Consider the following 17,655-nt stretch of genomic DNA (forward strand, 5'->3'; position numbering starts at 1 on the left):
GAGCAAAGGGGGTGTTTGTCAAACTGCATAGGAAATTTCAGCTCATAAGTGGTTGAAAGCTGAGTGTAAGGTGGATTAAACTACCACTGCTGTCACATAGTATGAGCCTTTTATCCACACAAATAAGCAGAGTGGTGAGTGTGGTCCTATAAAATAAATGGGGAAAAAAATATATATAGATATATAGCAGAGGTGACTATCAAAATGCTCTTATCATTCAGGCATTTCCCAAGATCGTGAGAAGCTGGAGAGCGAGATACATAAATTGTCCAGTACCCCAAAAACAGGATATTAAAAAAAAAGAATAGAGACAAAAAAAAGAAGAAATGTACTCCCATTCCTTTAAAGTCCAGGTGAGTGGCTTATTCATATTATAAAAGTTCTGCTCAGGTCTGGACAAACCCTGAAATTTGTCCTTATGTGCTTTTTATTTTTTTTTTCTTTTTTTTTTTTTTGTACAAAGTTGAATAGTACACAGGTTTAGGGTCAGGGACATTTTTTTTTCTTTGGATTTCACCATAATAAAAAATAAATAAAACAATTTCATTTTGGTTTTCAATTTGTCGCTTTGGCTCAATGGCTGTAATCTTAAAAAAGAGTTTGTTTGCATACACTGTACATAAATACTGTCCATTTTTAAGTGAGTGTCCCTTGGTCACGTAATAGCACAAAGCTCCTTTAGGAAGGAGGGTTTTAAGATATATTAGATGCATAGAAAGGCACTTACAGTCTAAACATTTTGGTGTGCATTAGCAGACCAATTGTTTATGGCCTGAGTCTGAGGTGCAGAGGAGATATTGAGTTGAGGTGAATGAATTAAGGATACTGCAAATTGTGTGTGCACACAGACTTATTGGTGATATCGCATATCTTAACTTGGTGAGTAGCGGTCGATGGTGCGGACATCAGAGAGAGCCTGTGGGGGCGGGGGAAGTGGTTGGCCCAGGATATCCATCTTGTCGTGGGTGAGGCCCAGGTGTTCCGAGGCCAGTTTGGAGAGCGGGTAGAGGCTCTCCATGGCCTTTGCATCAGCCACCAGTTGCTGCTGCGCTTGGATGAGAAGCTCACTGGCCTTCTCTTGTTTCAGTCCAAGATGCTCTGCTGTGTATTTACTCAGAGGATAAATGCCCTCTGCAAAGTCCAGCTTCAGTTTCCCATCTGTGGTCAGGCTCCCTGCGGTCCCTCCACTGCTGTGCATCTTCATGTGGCTGATAAGATTGCGCTGCTGAGCGAACTTTCCCCCACACACCTGACATTCATAGGGCTTCTCGCCGGAGTGGATGCGCATATGCTCAGTGAGGCGGTATTGCCGGGTGAAGCGCATGCCACAGGAGTCACAGGCAAAAGGTTTAAGGCCCAGGTGGCTACGCATGTGGCGCGTCATGGTACCACGCTGTGTAAACTTCTTGCCACAAATACTGCAGGGGTAAGGCCGTGTCAGCCAATGGGTCTTCTCATGTTGACGCAAAGTGGCTGGATCTTTGTAAGACTTATCACAGGTGGAACAGCGGTAGGGTCGGATCATCTCCCCGATGCTCGCTGGATTCAGCTGGCTGGACTTGGTCTCCAGGTGGGACAAACTATTCAGAGTGTTGCTGCTGCTGAGGCTTCCATACCCATTTGTATTACTGCTCATGTTTTTGGTGCTGCTGTTATTGCCGTTTCCCATCTCCCCACCTGAGTTGCCGTACAGCTCCTCTTCTGTGTGTGTCTCCACGTGTGCATTGAGTTGCTCTGAGCTTGGGAAGCCTTTGTCACATGGAATGCACACATAGAGATTGTCCCCGAAGCTCTCCGGCTCGTAGGGCATGTGGAACCTCCCCATTGGTCCAGGAGGGGATGGGCGACCCTCGCTACTGCCTGTCTCCTCTGTGCCTGACCCACTCTTGTCATCTGCGCCCTCACTCTCCTCCCCAGCCTTGTGATGGTTATGATGCTGCTCTCCATTTTCACCCCCTTCCTCTTCATCCTCATCCTCATCTTCATCTTCAGCTGGGTATGGCAGTGGTTCAGGTTTTACCCAGCGGTAGATGTTGCCCATTTCTCTGCCTGCCTCTCCGCCTTCTGTAGGGGTGTCAGGGCTGGGGGGGCATGGGTATCGGTCTGTCCCCTGGGAACCTGAGCGGTGCAGGTGGGGGAAGTGTGGAGCTATAGGTTGGTTGAGGGGTGGGAAAGGTGGTGGAGTGAGGGAGCCTCCCTGGTCGGTTGATTCCATTTTTTCTGAAGGGAAAACTCTCCCGTTCGTCCCCTGCATAGGACTACTGTGGTCACTCAGAGTCACATCTCGCTCCTCGTCATTATGAGGATTTGCCAGATGGGTTTGAGAAGGTGTGTGCTGAGACTGAGAGGTGGGGCTTTTCTTAGAGAGATCAAGGCCAAAGCTGGGTGAACAATTCCTCTCAGGAAGGGCTAAGCGCCCAAGCTGGGAAGGCAAAGGTGACTGCAGAGAGGGGAACACCTGAGAGCCCTGGGTGGAGGTGGGAGCATACAACTCCCCAGTATGAACGGCTAGTCGATGGGGAACTAGCTCCTCTGGTGCCCGGGATGCACGGTTGTTCAAAATTCCGCCTGGAGGACAGGGTTGAATGACAGGAGTAGAAACCCTATATCTGCCGCCACCCCCTAAACCCATCTTTGAGTAGGGCAGAAATGCTGGACCTGGGCGGGGAGGGTACTTGCCATTTCTTCTCAGCTTCTTTTTGCACAAAGCCACTAAGTCAAGTAGTTGAAGGTAGCTGGCTGCTGCCAAGACAGCCCCTAGATTTGGTTCATTTGGAGAAGTGGGGTCTCCCTCACTAAGGCAGCCTGTGTAGATGTAGTCCAGAATAACCCTGAAGACCCCTGGACTCACCATCTCGTGGTCAAGGTTGATGAGATTGTCATGGACCACCAAAGACTTCAAGTAGAGGCTGCTGGCAGCCAGAATGTTCTTGTGAGCTCTGAAGAGGGCGTTCTGCACCACAATGATAACATCGCACAGGAAGCCCTTGGTACGCTGGCTGTTGAGCTGCAAGAGGAGATCCCTAGCATGACTTGGAACTTCCATGGCATCCAGCATTGTCTTCAGTCCACCACCTGCAACAACAGATATCTGTAAACTTCATGCAGCAGTCATCATTTCAAGTCAATTAATGTGCAATTTTCTGCACCACTAAAAATATTATTGATGCATTTCATAATCATAATCTATCAAATGTTACAATAAACATATTACAATAAATCAGAGTATATTTTCAGAAGTTTGAGTGCCAGAGGTTTTAACTGCAAATAGGCTAATAATGAAAACCATAAAAAAGACTTGCATGTGGCTGCATTTATTAAGATTAATTAACTGGTGTCAGATTTTCTTTTAAAACACAAACAATACTTATATATTTTAATGCAAACTCACAGTTATGGTTTTATGATTTGGTCTTCTTTGTTTAATATTAATTCCATAATTCATTAATTTATTATTTGCATAACATCTATTTAGGCAGATAGACCCTTCTTGAAGGATAAGTGCAGAGCTGGTGTGTGGAAAGTGCACTGAAAGGCCACTCGGTAGAAGTGAACTTTTGCAAAAGGTGAGCTTTTGCTGTGGTTTTCTCATTATAAGAAATTCAAGTCTCTGCGTTCACTTCCTTTGCAGCAAGCGAAAAGAGAAAGGCCTTAAGAGAGAGAGCCGCAAATACATATTTTGTAATTGCTGGCTTCCTGATAAAGTATTCCAGAAGTGCTGCACACAGTTTTAAACAAAGCTAGCTGAATGTTTTGCTAATATGATGAAGAGCAGGTATAAACCTGTGGGGAAAGGACACATCCAAAAAAAGATACGCCTTTCAGCTCGCCTTCCTGCCCAGTCATATAAGGAACACTGAGCACGCAGGATGTAAATTAACATTAGGTGGTACGATACTTTACGTTGAAGTAGGTTTCAGAGATCCGACGCTGGTACGCATGCACGCACGCACACACACACAGACACGCACAGACACACACTCAAATACCAACAGTAATTGTCCCAGCAAGCCGAAAATAACCTATATCAGCTGCATGAATGAAACACCATGTATTGTTCAAACAGTGGCATCTGAGGATAGTTTACTTACAAGATTAAACGTCTCAAACAGTCCCTAAGGGCTCACAGTCTCACTGATGGGAAACAAGCAACTAAATAAATATTGTGTCATCCATCTGATCACGGTCTTCCTGACACCAGCTCATTCACTTCTTGTTTATTTCATTAAGTGTACACACTCAGCATAAGAATAGAGAAGTTTTTAAAAAAAAAAACAAAAAAAAAAAACTGACAAATGAGTTACTGAGAAGTTATGTCAATTCCTGAACAAAATCTCGTGTTGATTTTTTCCTCCCAAAAATTTCCACTGCTAAAACTGTGCATTTTTTAAATGCTGATTGACAGAAATGTCATCACTCACAAAATGGAAAATGACAAGTCAGAGTGATGTCCAGCTAGTCATCATGTGATAAGTATCATGCAATAAATATTAAAGAAAATATCTATGTTTTTAAATACAAATACAATTGAAAAAAAAAAAACTTTTGAATTTTTTTTAAAGGTTCCGTCATCATTTCTAAACATGCGACTTAAGTATTATATGATCGGGGATATATCGCTTAAAAAAGGCAGTAATGGCAAGTTATGTGGCTTCACACTCCATTCTGTTTCCAGCCGCCATCTGAAGTGTATCCACTGCTGATTTCTTTTCTTTTTGACTTTAATGACTCAACGGACATAATTTAGTAGAAATTTCAATAAGACCAAACGTATTTAAGAACCAAGTGTGATATGAAGAATTGACCAAGTAATTTCCATAACTTGCTGAACTGTTGCGGAGTCTTCATCACATTGAGCTGATTACTAGTTACTCTGAGCCGTATGGCAACAGAATCAGTGTGCATTCTCTATTGTATGTGGTTTGTAGCGCATATTTAAGCATCACAATTGCATCACAAAGTCTGGCAGAAAACTAACCCTTCTATATATCCCGATGTCTGATGAAAGACCTTTTCACAGTGCATATAAAACATTAAAAAAAAAATTGACACATGGCAACATCTATGTGCACCTCCAAAGTCCTGTGCACACAGCCTAACAATTTATTTTTAGTAGTGTTTTGTGATAACAGCAGACAAAGTGTTTGCAATTTTATCATCAAAACAACAAGGATCACTTTCCTTTTGCTCTCTGAGTTGTTCGAGAGGATATAACTTGCCTATTAAATTGTCTAAACTCCCTGCTTAACATAGCCTCCTGACAAAAAGTGAAACATTACAGTAAAACGTGTATTATAAAACGCTTGATCTCGAGGCCATGTGTAAGCTCACTGCATCCTGTTAGGAAGCTATCGATGATTGCAATGAGATTTTAGTCAGAGAACTCATCTTAAAAGGAACCTGCTGCGTGCAGTTGACTTGAAAATGCATTTAAAACCTGCAACAGGCCAAGAAAACAGCTTGTTTTGTTATCTTAAACATGCTCTGTTAAGTTATTCTTCTAGGCTGCACACACAGTTGCCTGAGAGAAGCTGACTACTAGTCCCTCGAAGACTGATAGCCTGTTTTTCAAAGACCCATCAACAGGCTAGAAAAATTCTTATGATGGTTGTGTGCTTAAGGCAATGGCATTCACCTTTTTGCATTAGATTAATAGTCGTCATCCTTGTGATTAATCTGTTTTGTCACTTTTGTGGTTTGGGGTGAAGCAAGACTAAACTTCCTACCTCTGCATTCAGCCTCAGTCACATAAACATGCCACACATCTGCCTAAAATGTTGTGCTGACATTTTATTTTCTTCCTTTTCAATTTGCGGCCCATATTCATGTAGCCTTGTTTATTTTAGGATAAATACAAAGTCAGTGTAGATTTTTGCAACGACTTTTACTGTAGTTTTTTATTACTTTAATCCAACTCATTTATTTTGTCATTTTTGTGACTTGAAAGAGGCAAGCTCTTTTACAGTTTGAAGTTAAAAATAATAATGATAAAAAAAAACCACGAATAGGTGGTTGCAGTGATGATTAGTGATTATATTTTACAGGGACTTTTTTAGTGGCATGAGTAAACAGGATGGAGAGTTAATCAGTTTTTAATCCTCACTCTAAAAATCACCACACATTTAAAAATATCATAAAAAAAATCATATCATAAGTAACATAATTAACATCGAGATAACAAGATAACCATATTACCATAACATTATAATAATCCACACTTCTATGTATTACGAAAGTAAGCTGATTATTATTATTGTTATTATTATTATTATTATTGGTATTGTGAACGTTTTAAAGCAAGTCGTTCGGTTTTTTATTTCGATTTTTTCCTAAACAGTTATTAAAGACAATATTCTGTATTTGCAGATTACTTGCACACAGTTAAGATTATTTTTCTTTGTGATTATTAATGAGTAAGAGCTGAACTTCGGGGCTGGCTTTGATGTCACTGTAAAAAATGTAAACACGAAGGTCGCAAAGCAAAAGCTGCCTACTGCCTTCGTGAGTCGCCGAGAGGACCCGACCTCTCAGCTTCCAACTGTTTAATCTGCCCTTCACACACTGAGCAGTAAACCGAGTTACGAATAAATGCACCTCTTCTGCGCTCCAGCGCCTCATCTATCCTCTGCCTCTCCTTATCTCCCCCAAAGGGGAAAAAAAAAAAAAACTTTAAATCATCCCCAGAAACAGGCCGTTTTCAGCTTATTGCGCTACGAGGTGTATCACACAGCTGTTTCTTATAGCAACTCTTTTCCCTTTTCAGACCTGTCAGCAGCACTGAGAGCATCTCTTTCGCGCAGCTGTGTAAAATCTCGACTTGTACAAAGGAAACCAGAAACTTGCACACTACAAATCCCCCCAAATATTCATATAACAGTCTCCTCTGTGTCTCTGTCTTCGCCTGAGTTCCGTATTGACGTTGCTGCACAGTCAGTGAGGACTGCTGCATCCTTGACAAATTTATAAAACGTTTTCTACGGAATAGAGCTTAAATTTCTTTCTCTTTGTCCTTTTTTATTTTTTTAATCCGAGTTTTGAAACATAGAAAACTTGAATGTTTATATATATATATATATATATATATATATATATATATATATATATATATATATATATATGCGTTTTTAAAAACTGATTTTGCACAACGTTTTTCTAACTTTGTTTTGTACTCGAAACATGTCAGATTACTTTCTTTGCCAACCGCCAATCACATCAGCGTAACCCTGAAGAAATGTACAAATTAAGGGCTTCCTCTTTTCCTCTTTACAAGGTTTTTTTAAGGAAAGGAACAAATTTATGTGTTTCCAACCAAAACGAATTCAGTGCGCTGTAAAGAGGCGTAATGTTCCTCGTCCCAATTAAAATGGGATAAAAGTAAAACGCTGTGTGATGTAAATTACTTCCAGTATTCAAGGGAAGTTTTCTTCTGAAAGCATGCACAAAGTTCAGTAATTATAAATAGAAATGTCATCCTTCCCCTCTTCTTGCCTCTGTACAGCATATCAGCTCTTACCTGCATGCCCGATGTCTTCTGCCATCCGATCTAAGTCTCCCTTAATGATCATCTCAGCAGTCTCTAGGAGTCATATCTGACGTTTCAGCTTTGAACTGCCAGCCTCCAAAAAACCATGCCAGTTTTCCGAGCGCGTCTGCCAGCTCTTTTTTTTTATGATTATTAATTGATATGAATTTCTTTTCGCTCCTTAGGTCCGTCCTCCCTCCCACTTTCCTCCCTCTCCCTCTGTCTCGCTGTCTCTCTGTCCCTCCTCTCCCCTCTTTCTCTTCCCCTCCTATTTAAAAAAAAAAAAAATACGTGATTAGAACAGCATCATTTTCCTCCCTTTTTTTCAAGTAATTTCCTTAGCTATTTTTGAGTCGGAGCAATAACGCGCACAGGGATGATAATGGAGCCTCTATGCGCCCTAAGTGTTTTAGCGCCCCGTGTGATGTCAGTCTATAATAAAACTAAAAGGTAAAATCGAGGGCAGGAACTTCATGTGACCCCGACTTGAACTTCTCAACACATCGTCTTAAAGAGACAGGCAGTTGTTGTATACATACGTGTGTTTTTAGTCCGGCCTGTTAAGGTTCAACACACAGGCACATCATGTACATTGTATATAGTGTTATTATTAGTAGTATTAAGGTTAATATTGTTTGTTGATTTTATATATATTTATATTCTTTTCTTAGTGTGAATTATTATATTTTTACTTATATTTATAATAACTGCGGCTGCTGTTACACCCAAATTTCCCCTCTGTGGGACAATAAAGGCTGTTTCTTCTTCTTCTTCTTCTTCTTCTTCTTTTATACCTACGATCCTTAGGTAGCCCACCTTAATTTTAGAGAGAAGCGTAATGATGGAAATAACGCGGACCGAGAATTAATAACATGTCATGAGCTCAAAGCAGTTAGACTTCCCCCAAAACAACACTAATCTAATTTTGTCCTTTAACTAGGCTCAAAGTTCAGTCAAATGCAATCACATATCGTGCTTGCTTTCTTGTGTAATTAAGGAAATAAATACATTGATATTCTGTAATTGTAGCCATTTTATGAAGTAAATCAATAAAATGGTTAAAATGAAAGCGTCTGTCTCCTTCTCTTCAGACCTCCCCTGGGAAATCCTGCCAGAATAAGAGCCTCAAAGAAAGCAATTAGCCTATGTAGGGGAAACTTAAAGCAGGTTAGATAAACCCGAGGCACTTAAAAATTCCTCTCTATCTCTCCTCTCTCTCTCTCTCGCCTCTCTCTCTCTCACCTCTCTCTCTCTCTCTCCCTCTCTCTCTCTCTCTCTCTCTCTCTCTCTCTCACGCACACACACACACACACACACACACACACACACACACACACACACACACACACACACACACAGGTAAAACACCTGCTGCGCCGTTAAAGCCTGCGGTCATCACCTGGATTGGAGATTAACCCAAACAACCGGTGTAATTTGGGAGATAGCGGAAAACTAACAATTTGATGGCATTATGGCCTTTTCTTGGCTACTTTAAAAATGATTCAGCGCTTCCTCTGCATGAGACTGATGAAATATTTTTAAAAAATGAAGTCAGAGCTGTGCGCCCTCACATGCAGTGCCATGGGGACAGTGCAATAGAAATGTTGTTTCCCTTTTCGGACGAAGTCTTTTACAGTTGCCCTGTAAAATATTAAAATTAATTACCTGAAATTTTATCTGTTATTGTCTTGGTTCCTTTTCGGCGCGAGCATGTTTTTCACAAGACTTTCAGCGTCTTGAATGACTTGCATGTTGTATAAGCAAATATCAAGGAGAAATACAAGTATATATTACTGTATATCAAATCAACTTTAGGCCGGTCGTGCTATAATCCAGATGTTCCGTCTCTGTCAGCGCGGGTTACGCCAATCTGCTCAAAACGAAAAGACTTTGGGAAGTAAATAATAACCGGATAAACTCATTTCTGTGGTTCATTAAAACTGCTCATTCTGACACTTCTGCCTCTACGCCATCCCTGCCCCTCTGCCGTTTCTCAGTCTTACCTCGGACTCATGTCTGGTGCTCTGGCCGTATGTCTTCCCCCCTTTTCGGCATTCCCTCAATAAGATCTCCGCAGTTCCCTCTGTGTCCAGCTCTCTCTCAAAACTTCTCTTCCGCGTAAATTTACAGCCCCCTCTCTCCCGGTCTCCCCCTCTTTCACCTTCTTCCACACACTGAATTTCTCACGTGTTAACAAGACTGTCTAACACTTCAGACTGTGTTGAGGTCCGGTCGGACCAAACCTGCCGGCTGAGACTTTACGCGCACAGCGACACCCAATGGCAGCGAGTCCCAAAGGCCTATCATCCAGAAAGGCGCGCGTTGCAGTGATGTGAGGGGATGAAACCGCTGGCCTCTAATTTGTGAATGCCATATGACAAACGCGCAGTAGCCTATAAACCAGTTATATTGATAAGATGTTAAGATAATCAGCCTACTTGTTCGTCAGTGTCAAAGATAGACGCCTCCAAATTAAAGGTGAACAAAGGGAGTGCCATCTTTATCGTTTCCTTTTACGATAAAATGCGCAGTTGTGAATCGTTCAAAAGTGCAAAAAAGCATCTCCCAGCTGCTTGCATTAAAAAATGACAATAAATAGAGTTTAGGAACCTTTACTTCTAACAACATTATTATATTATGTGATTATCTCGTTGAGTCATTAACACATAAACAGTTCTTTAATGATGTAATGAGTCAAATTTGAACTGATTTTAAGTGCTTTACATGCTGCATAGCAGGATATTTATATGTGGGTTGTGCTATATCATAATTTAAGAAGTGACTACAGTTGTCAAATGTAGTCGAGTGCACTAGTATGTCTCTTAGGAGAAGCTTAAAGTAGTGTGAAATGTTTAAGCAAGTTGTACCTCAGTATCTTTTCAAGTAGAGTAGCCTACTTGAGTTAATGAACTGTGTGGGTGCATTAGCTGCAGACTAATAAAAGCCTTAGCCTCTCTCCGTATCAGTTGCACTCTGAGCCGTCATTGCAAATCAACAAAGCATGTCCAGAAAAATAAAATGCTGTGTGTGCATAGATGTCTCCTAACTGGCTTCAGTACCTCTGAAAAAGTACATTTTGATTCTGCCTGTAAACTGTTAGTTAGCAGGAATCATCACCTTTAACTGCATTTGGATGGATTATGTTATTCGGGCCTCCAGCTCGAGCCTTTCTAGAGCCATCCAGAGGCATTTTAAAGACCGCAGATTGAATTTGATGAAACAAATTATTTCATATTGAGACAGACAGCCAGCGTGATCCAGTGAAACACTTACCAAACTGAGGCCCATTCATGTTTGTTTTGATCACAGCAGCAGCAGCTGAGAATGTCATAAAGCACACAGGGCCTCTTCCTCTTTAAATTATCCAACCTCAAGGTGCTGGTCTTTCACTGAAATGGTCTGCTTCAAAACTAAGAGCCTGGTGAAGCTGAGGAAGGTATTGTCTTTGACTTCCATGCTCCCTTGATGAACTGATGATAACCTCGCAGAAAGAGAGAGGCAGTCTTCTGGAGGTGGAGATAAATATCTTCTATCAAGGATGTGACAGTGTTTCAATTCATGATCCAAAATAGTTTCCACCAAAGGAAACACGCAGTGATGTCATATTGTCAGGTAGGATATATGTGGATTTCTCTCTGTTTAATTAACGCAGGTTTAAAACAGGATATGGGGTTGGCAGCATTTTTATCCATTTTAATCCTAATAGTCCCAATATTACATGATGGTTGTATCTAACTCATATTCATTTCAGGGCTTTTAGTCAAAATAACAATAATAATATGACAGATTATACATATTTGGACATTACATTTGCCTAGAAAATTTCAGTTGCAATATGCATTTTTTGTTAAGGATAGTACAGAACAGTAATCTAATTGACGCCTTAAATATTATAGTATTTTTTAATAGTCTCTAATCACAGGGCTAGGGTGAAGAACATCAAATTTAGGAGTGAATAACAGTCAGCAGGCCATGATGCCGCTGAGCCTGTTTAAAAAAAACAGTCTCAGTTCCAACTTTGCAAAATTTAAATCAAAAGAGATACAACCATTTATTCTTAGAAGTACTAGACAGCCTATCATGCAGCGTGTTCATATGCAAAATGAATCATTTAAGGACAAGGGAGGATGGGAAGAGTAACTGTACCTGGCAGTAAATATGCACATATAGTACTTTCATAAATAATACAGGAAGAACTTGATTAGGTGCAACAATAAGCCTTCAGTCAAACTAAGTTTTATTCAGGCCTAATTCAAGCCAAATTAACCCAGAAGTCTGTCCTCAAAGCCCCAAGTTTGACCAGTTTACTGAAGCCTCACAACCAATTAGTGTCCATTTTTAAACCACATGCTGCTGTTAAACACATAAGGAGGGGTGCCAGCCAAGCATGACTGCTTTTGTTGCTTGTCAGCACAGTGATATGCTGTGTGATAGTGAACACCCCAGCACAGCTTGGACAGATGAGATTAAAGGCAAATACAATGGTTTCTATATGAACAGCAGTGGCATACACTCTGTCTCTGAGAAAAGAGTCATCACATGATTGCACAGTCCCAATTTCATTTGTAGCCAGGGACTTGTGATGCATGTCATCCCCTGTCTTTCCCTCTATGTTTTATGCCTCTTTATTGCTGACTGTCCAGTAAAAGCAAATATGCCACAAATAAACTTTTTTTTTTTCCAAACATAAAACTATAGAAAAGTTTCTTAATTTCAGTTGCTTTGTGTGTCTTACCAGACAGACTTTATCTCTTTAATCAATCAGCCTCCTGAGGCCTGTGCTGGACATTAAACCTCAGCCTGTCAAAACACAATTTAACATGCCGTAATCTGGAGCACAGCAAACCTGAATGGCTGAACTTTTAATGAACTGAAAAGGCCTCCAAATTGCTGGTTGTAAGCAATGATTCAATTAAAGCTGCAAGAGCTGAGCCCCAGACACAGCCCAGGGAGCACATCCCAAAGCCTGTGCCGAACTACTTTCCCAAAGACTAACACTCAGTCAGGAACCAGAGTTGGAGATAAGGCAGGCTGAACAGCTAAATCCCTTAACATTTTGCTGTCACCCTCTAAATCACATGCCTTTTCCCACCATTTCTCCAAGTGTGAGCATTGCAGGTTGTGCATGTGACATATCTTGCCAGAGCTTGGTAGATATGGAAACACAGTGAGGAGCTGAATACTCTGAATGACCGTAGCCAACTTCTTCAGACATCTGTGATTAGATATATTGCAGGGTCGTCGTGTCTCTAAAGCCCAGACCACCTTGTTTCAATTAAGACTTTGAGTGACGAATATTGCAATCACCTTATTATTGCTCCATTTCTGCCTGCCAGCAGAGACAGAGCAGGTCTGGACAATAGACAGGACAGTCTTAAAGTAATTTTAACACTTTGAAACAGACTATCTGAGTGTAATGTTCCACACTTTTCTCAACTACTAACATCAGGCCTTTTGCTCACTCTCTTTTCTTTCTTTCATTCTCATCAATCATCTCTCTGTACTTTCTTTCTTTCCAGTGGACATGGCCACACATATCTCCAGATGCTGGCTGTGGCTGCCTCACCATACCAGACACACACCCCTCCAGCTTCAGATTCCCTTCACCACCAAAAATTGAATGGTAGGCTCAACATTTACACACAGACCTCTCTTAATTCATTGTAATGAGCAGTTGTGCGACAGCTTTAGCGCATAGGCGTGCAAGCCATGTCATCTGAATAAGCAGAGTTGTTGTGTGCATTTAGCCTCTGTTCTAGGTTGCCCATCATGCCACGATTAGTTCTAGATAAGATATACTTAGAAGGGAGGGGTGGTGGGTGGTGGTGGGGGATGCATGAATGCAAAATATTTACTGGTTTGAAGATGCCTCATGCCATAGCATGTTTAACTCCCTAAACATGTTTGGCTACTTGACCTTCACAAGGGTGAGATATGAAAGTTTGTTGTAGGTTTAAGTGTATCCAGTGACTGTGACTGGATTAATACTGGAGACACTATATATATATATATATATATATATATATATATATATATATATATATATATATATATATATATATTTATATATATTTGTCAATGCATTCTTCGTGTGTTTTTGTGCATCTTTGAGATTTCTACATCATCAGTATGATTTTTTTTCGTTCTCCCTGAACAGCCTATTTAAATTCCGTGAAACATTTTAAATACAAAACTGCAACAAAATGCTGGATGAAGTAAATATGATACAAATGAAAACTCATATATGGAAATTAATATATTCTTTATTTGTCAGAAGGTTCAATAAACACTCCATTTAAAAAAAATATTTCATGGTTCAGGCTCTAAAGGGTTAAACCAACATGATGGAGGTGGCTGAAAACACTGCAAGTTGTACACTGAGTGTACATTAGTGTCATATTTGAGACTGCAGTGAAATTAAACATTTTAAATAAGGAAGCAAGGAAACATTCTTTGGACTACCAAACAGGTAAAAGAACTATTTCATAAGGTTCAGTTAAGGGCAAATTCAGAGCTTTAACCTGAGCTCAGTGAATCTTTTGCAGCTGAGAGAGTTTATTCTGTTCTCATGTAATTAGAATTCAAATTTCTATTTTCTTACACTTAAAGAATTAAGAAAAATCATGTGATATGACCAAAAGTTCACGAACAGCTACTTAATTACGTTGACACTGTTTTGAAGGACTTTTAATCATGAACCCCTTGAATATACATAGAAGTAAATATAATACTGACACTGATGAGGCGTACATCCAGTGTTCACTCTCCATTTAGCTGCGGTTGGGTTTCCACCACCTCCTCAGAGATGCATATGTATCTAGCACTTTAGCAGTTAAATGCTCTATTATCACCAGATCGTTGCCAACTTTTTCTACAGTTTGAGGCTGAGCAGGCATGCAGTTGGGTTTTTAGAGCTCTTTTTTTGCCTTCATTTTGTAACCAGAAAAAAATCCAAAATCATGAGCTGAAAGATGCTAAAATGCTCTTTAAAGCAGATGAACTGTGTTTTAGGTCATAAATATCTGTCTGTGTATGACTGCCAGGCAGAAATGTGATCTAGTGTTAAAGGAAGATTGAAATAGGAGTGTATTTTTTTCTACTGGTACTAAAACTAAGTAAGTAGAGCAATGTCTATATCTGGCCTCCCCCTGAACTGCAGTGTGGCGATCAGTAACTGTGTTAAAATCTGTGTATCACTGTGTGTGCACATGTGTGTAGGCCAATCCAACGTGCGCCTGTGCAGCACATGGCTGTCCGATGCATGGTCTCTGCTCCCTGGTCTCTCCTCATTAGTCTCACACAATGCAAATATTCCCCTTGCCTCCTACTCCTCCAACCCCTCCTCTCTCTCTCTCTACCTTCCACTCACAGTATTCACAGGGGGGAAGAGCAAACCTTTTGTTTTTTTGTGTCGAACCTGTGCACAGCTCCAGCCCTCCTTCTTTTTTCTCCTTCTCCCCTCCACTGACTAAATCTCTTTTCCGGCTTGATACTGCCGAAAACCATATGGAGTGTGACATCATCAGGGCAGGAAGCAGGGAGAAGGGAATGATAGAGCTGGGGAGAGATTGGCTTGCCAGGTCTCTGTGCAGTGATATCAGCAGAAAAGCACTCCTGGAGGCCCATTGGGGGGTGAAAGCAGAGCAGGTTGGAATTTTTTTTTTTTTTTTTAAGATTTTACTCCCACCTGGATAATCAGAGGATGAAGGAAGGAAAGTAGAGAGGCTGGATGCACCTTGAAGGGAATATTGATGTCATTTGTTAACATTTGAGGTCATGGATTGTTAGCCTTGTGAACCTATTACAGTTTTGTGTGCAGATGTTGCTGCAGCACTTTTGTGAATGATGAGAGGAATTTCAGATTGTTACAAACAAGGTTTAGACCATCTTTAGATGCTTTGCACTCATCCTGTTATCCTTAAAACTTCTGCAGATCATCTGTCTACCTCTTCCTTTTCGTTGCTGGCAGTCCCAATCTGCTCACCAGGCTTTATGTCTGTCAACCCCCTTCCTCCTCCTTTTGTTCTCTGGGTGAACTCTCCAGCTTTGTTGTGAGATCCTGGTCTCCATACCATCACTCTGGACCCATCCAGCTCTCTATCAACACACACACATAGATACACATAAACACTCAGTTAGCCACTCACACAGTCAGCATCTTTGTCTTTCGCACACAAACACACATGCACTAAAATACCCTTTACCCTCTGATTAATGGCAGAGCTGGAGAGGAGAGGAGAGGAGAGGAGAGGAGAGGAGAGGAGAGGAGAGGAGAGGAGAGGAGAGGAGAGGAGAGGAGAGGAGAGGAGAGGAGAGGAGAGGAGAGGAGAGGAGAGGAGAGGAGAGGAGAGGAGAGGAGAGGAGAGGAGAGGAGAGGAGAGGAGGGGCTGCTGCAGCTGTGGTTTTGGAGTCTGTCTCAGCACCCCCTTGCTGCCCCCTCTCCATCTCCTCTCTGGCTCCTCCGGGGACACAAGCCTTGGCCAGGCCCCAGGAACCAGGGAGTCAGGACCAGGCTAAGAGGGAGAAAAAGGGGAACAACAGAGGGAAGGAAGGATAACACAAAAGAAAGAGAAAAACAGAGCTGACCTAATATGCAAGTATTGTCAGACAGCACCTACAAAAACAGGGGAGTGCATGAGATGGTCATCAAATGTTTATGAAAATGGTACAAAGCATCATTTTTCCAAAATATGCTAAAGTTTATTTTTTTATCTGATACTACTGCTGTCATTTGGTTTTACATTGCATCAAAAATCATACTTCGCTTTGAGTTGACACAATATTACCTTTACTTAAGTAACAAATTCCTTTTTTAACATTACAGCATTTTACTGGTGTATTTTCATCAGTTTTACTCACCTAAATACAGCCAAATGCACAAATACAGTGCATTGTATTGTTCTATTTTTGATATACAAAACAATGCATGAAAACTCATTTACATTTCACATTCTCACAACCCACAGGTGGGCAGGTGGAGTGAGCTCCAATTAATTTTTTTGTGTTTTTAGACACTTTTATAATATTTTAGTGCTCTCTACTTATGACATCAGGGATGTACTTCAGCGTCCCTGTAACCCTGACTTGTACAAGGGGTTAAGAATATGAATGGATGGATGGATAATATTTAAGTTAAAAAAAAGGAATTTGTCAATTTTAAATATTCAGATATGCGATTGATAATAGTGATAACGTTGTACTGAATGTAACTATTCCACAAGCAAACAAGCTCCATAGCACGTAGGCAGCATTCTTTTATACTACTTCTTTTCTCCTCAGCCAGGAGTGCCTTAGAAATTTGCGCCAAAATATTTTTTGTTAATATGTACTCGATTGCAAAACATTTTCCTCAGTAAACACACAAAGGCAGCTAATGACTGCTTTGTATACTACTTTTAGAATTTTACTGTAAGTAAAGTTTAATTTGCAGTAAAACATACTTAATACTGTATACTGTTCAGAGTGCACGTAGTGCCATTTTGTGACCTTGAATACACAACAGGTCATCTAAAGATGCTTGCCACTGTACTGGCACCTTAAATATAATGTGATGATAAACATAAGGTTACTATTCAAAGATGTCTGTGCACAGAGTGTGTCAGCAACACTCTCTGCTCCATTAAAAATAAACAGGCCTACTCGAGGCAGTCATATTGTTCATTCTCAGAACTGTAACTGTAATGAGTTTGGCAAAGAAATAAAATAAACCCAGTACAGTCTCATATTCTTTTAATGAGCATTTTTGCATGGACCAGCTCCAGTAAGGTTGGCCTGAGGATGGCAAGAGGAATGGTAGACTTTATATGCTGATAGATGAGCCTGTGAGAACTGACAGTAGAAGAATACTTGGCTAGCTTGTTTCTCTTTTGTACTGTATAAACTACACTTAGCATTAACTACAGAAGTGGAAAGTTTTCTGTCAACAGTGAAGATGCTGTTGGTGGTGAGTTTTCATCGTTGATGGGTGGGGCAGAGGGAGTTTGTTTACAGAAGGCTCATCGTTTGTATCTGAGATAAGCTCATCAACTCCAAACTTCATTAACATATGACTTTACTGGTAGCCTGACTCATGTTTGGGTCAGCCTGTGTGTGACTGAACCCCAAATGTAATCTGTTCACCCCCTCTGCACTGC

General features: G+C 40.7%; 1 protein-coding gene across 2 annotated transcripts; it reads right to left on the minus strand.

Moving 5' to 3' along the window:
- Nucleotides 1–424: 424 nt before the first annotated feature.
- Nucleotides 425–9,651, minus strand: hic1 (hypermethylated in cancer 1). 2 transcript variants are annotated; one of them, XM_030744973.1, is made up of 2 exons: nt 9,526–9,651; nt 425–3,075 (listed from the first exon to the last, which is right to left on the minus strand). In XM_030744973.1, exon 2 carries the CDS (start codon nt 3,056–3,058, stop codon nt 872–874), a length of 2,187 nt encoding a protein of 728 aa, XP_030600833.1. In that variant the 5' UTR covers nt 3,059–3,075; nt 9,526–9,651; the 3' UTR covers nt 425–871. The 2 variants fall into 2 exon arrangements, with proteins under 2 accessions (XP_030600833.1, XP_030600832.1); XM_030744972.1 differs by lacking the exon at nt 9,526–9,651 and adding an exon at nt 7,514–7,591.
- Between the last annotated feature and the right edge of the window lie 8,004 nt (nt 9,652–17,655).

This window comes from Archocentrus centrarchus, chromosome 13, assembly GCF_007364275.1.
Source record: "Archocentrus centrarchus isolate MPI-CPG fArcCen1 chromosome 13, fArcCen1, whole genome shotgun sequence".
Taxonomy (NCBI): domain Eukaryota; kingdom Metazoa; phylum Chordata; class Actinopteri; order Cichliformes; family Cichlidae; genus Archocentrus; species Archocentrus centrarchus.

Bases quoted from the DNA above. Each gene is read 5' to 3' on its own strand.
- hic1 (XM_030744972.1), bottom strand. From the start codon at position 7,565: ATGATCATTAAGGGAGACTTAGATCGGATGGCAGAAGACATCGGGCAT. The intron at 3,076-7,513 runs GTAAGAGCTGAT...CTGTTGTTGCAG, and splicing joins AGAAGACATCGGGCATGCAG to GTGGTGGACTGAAGACAATG.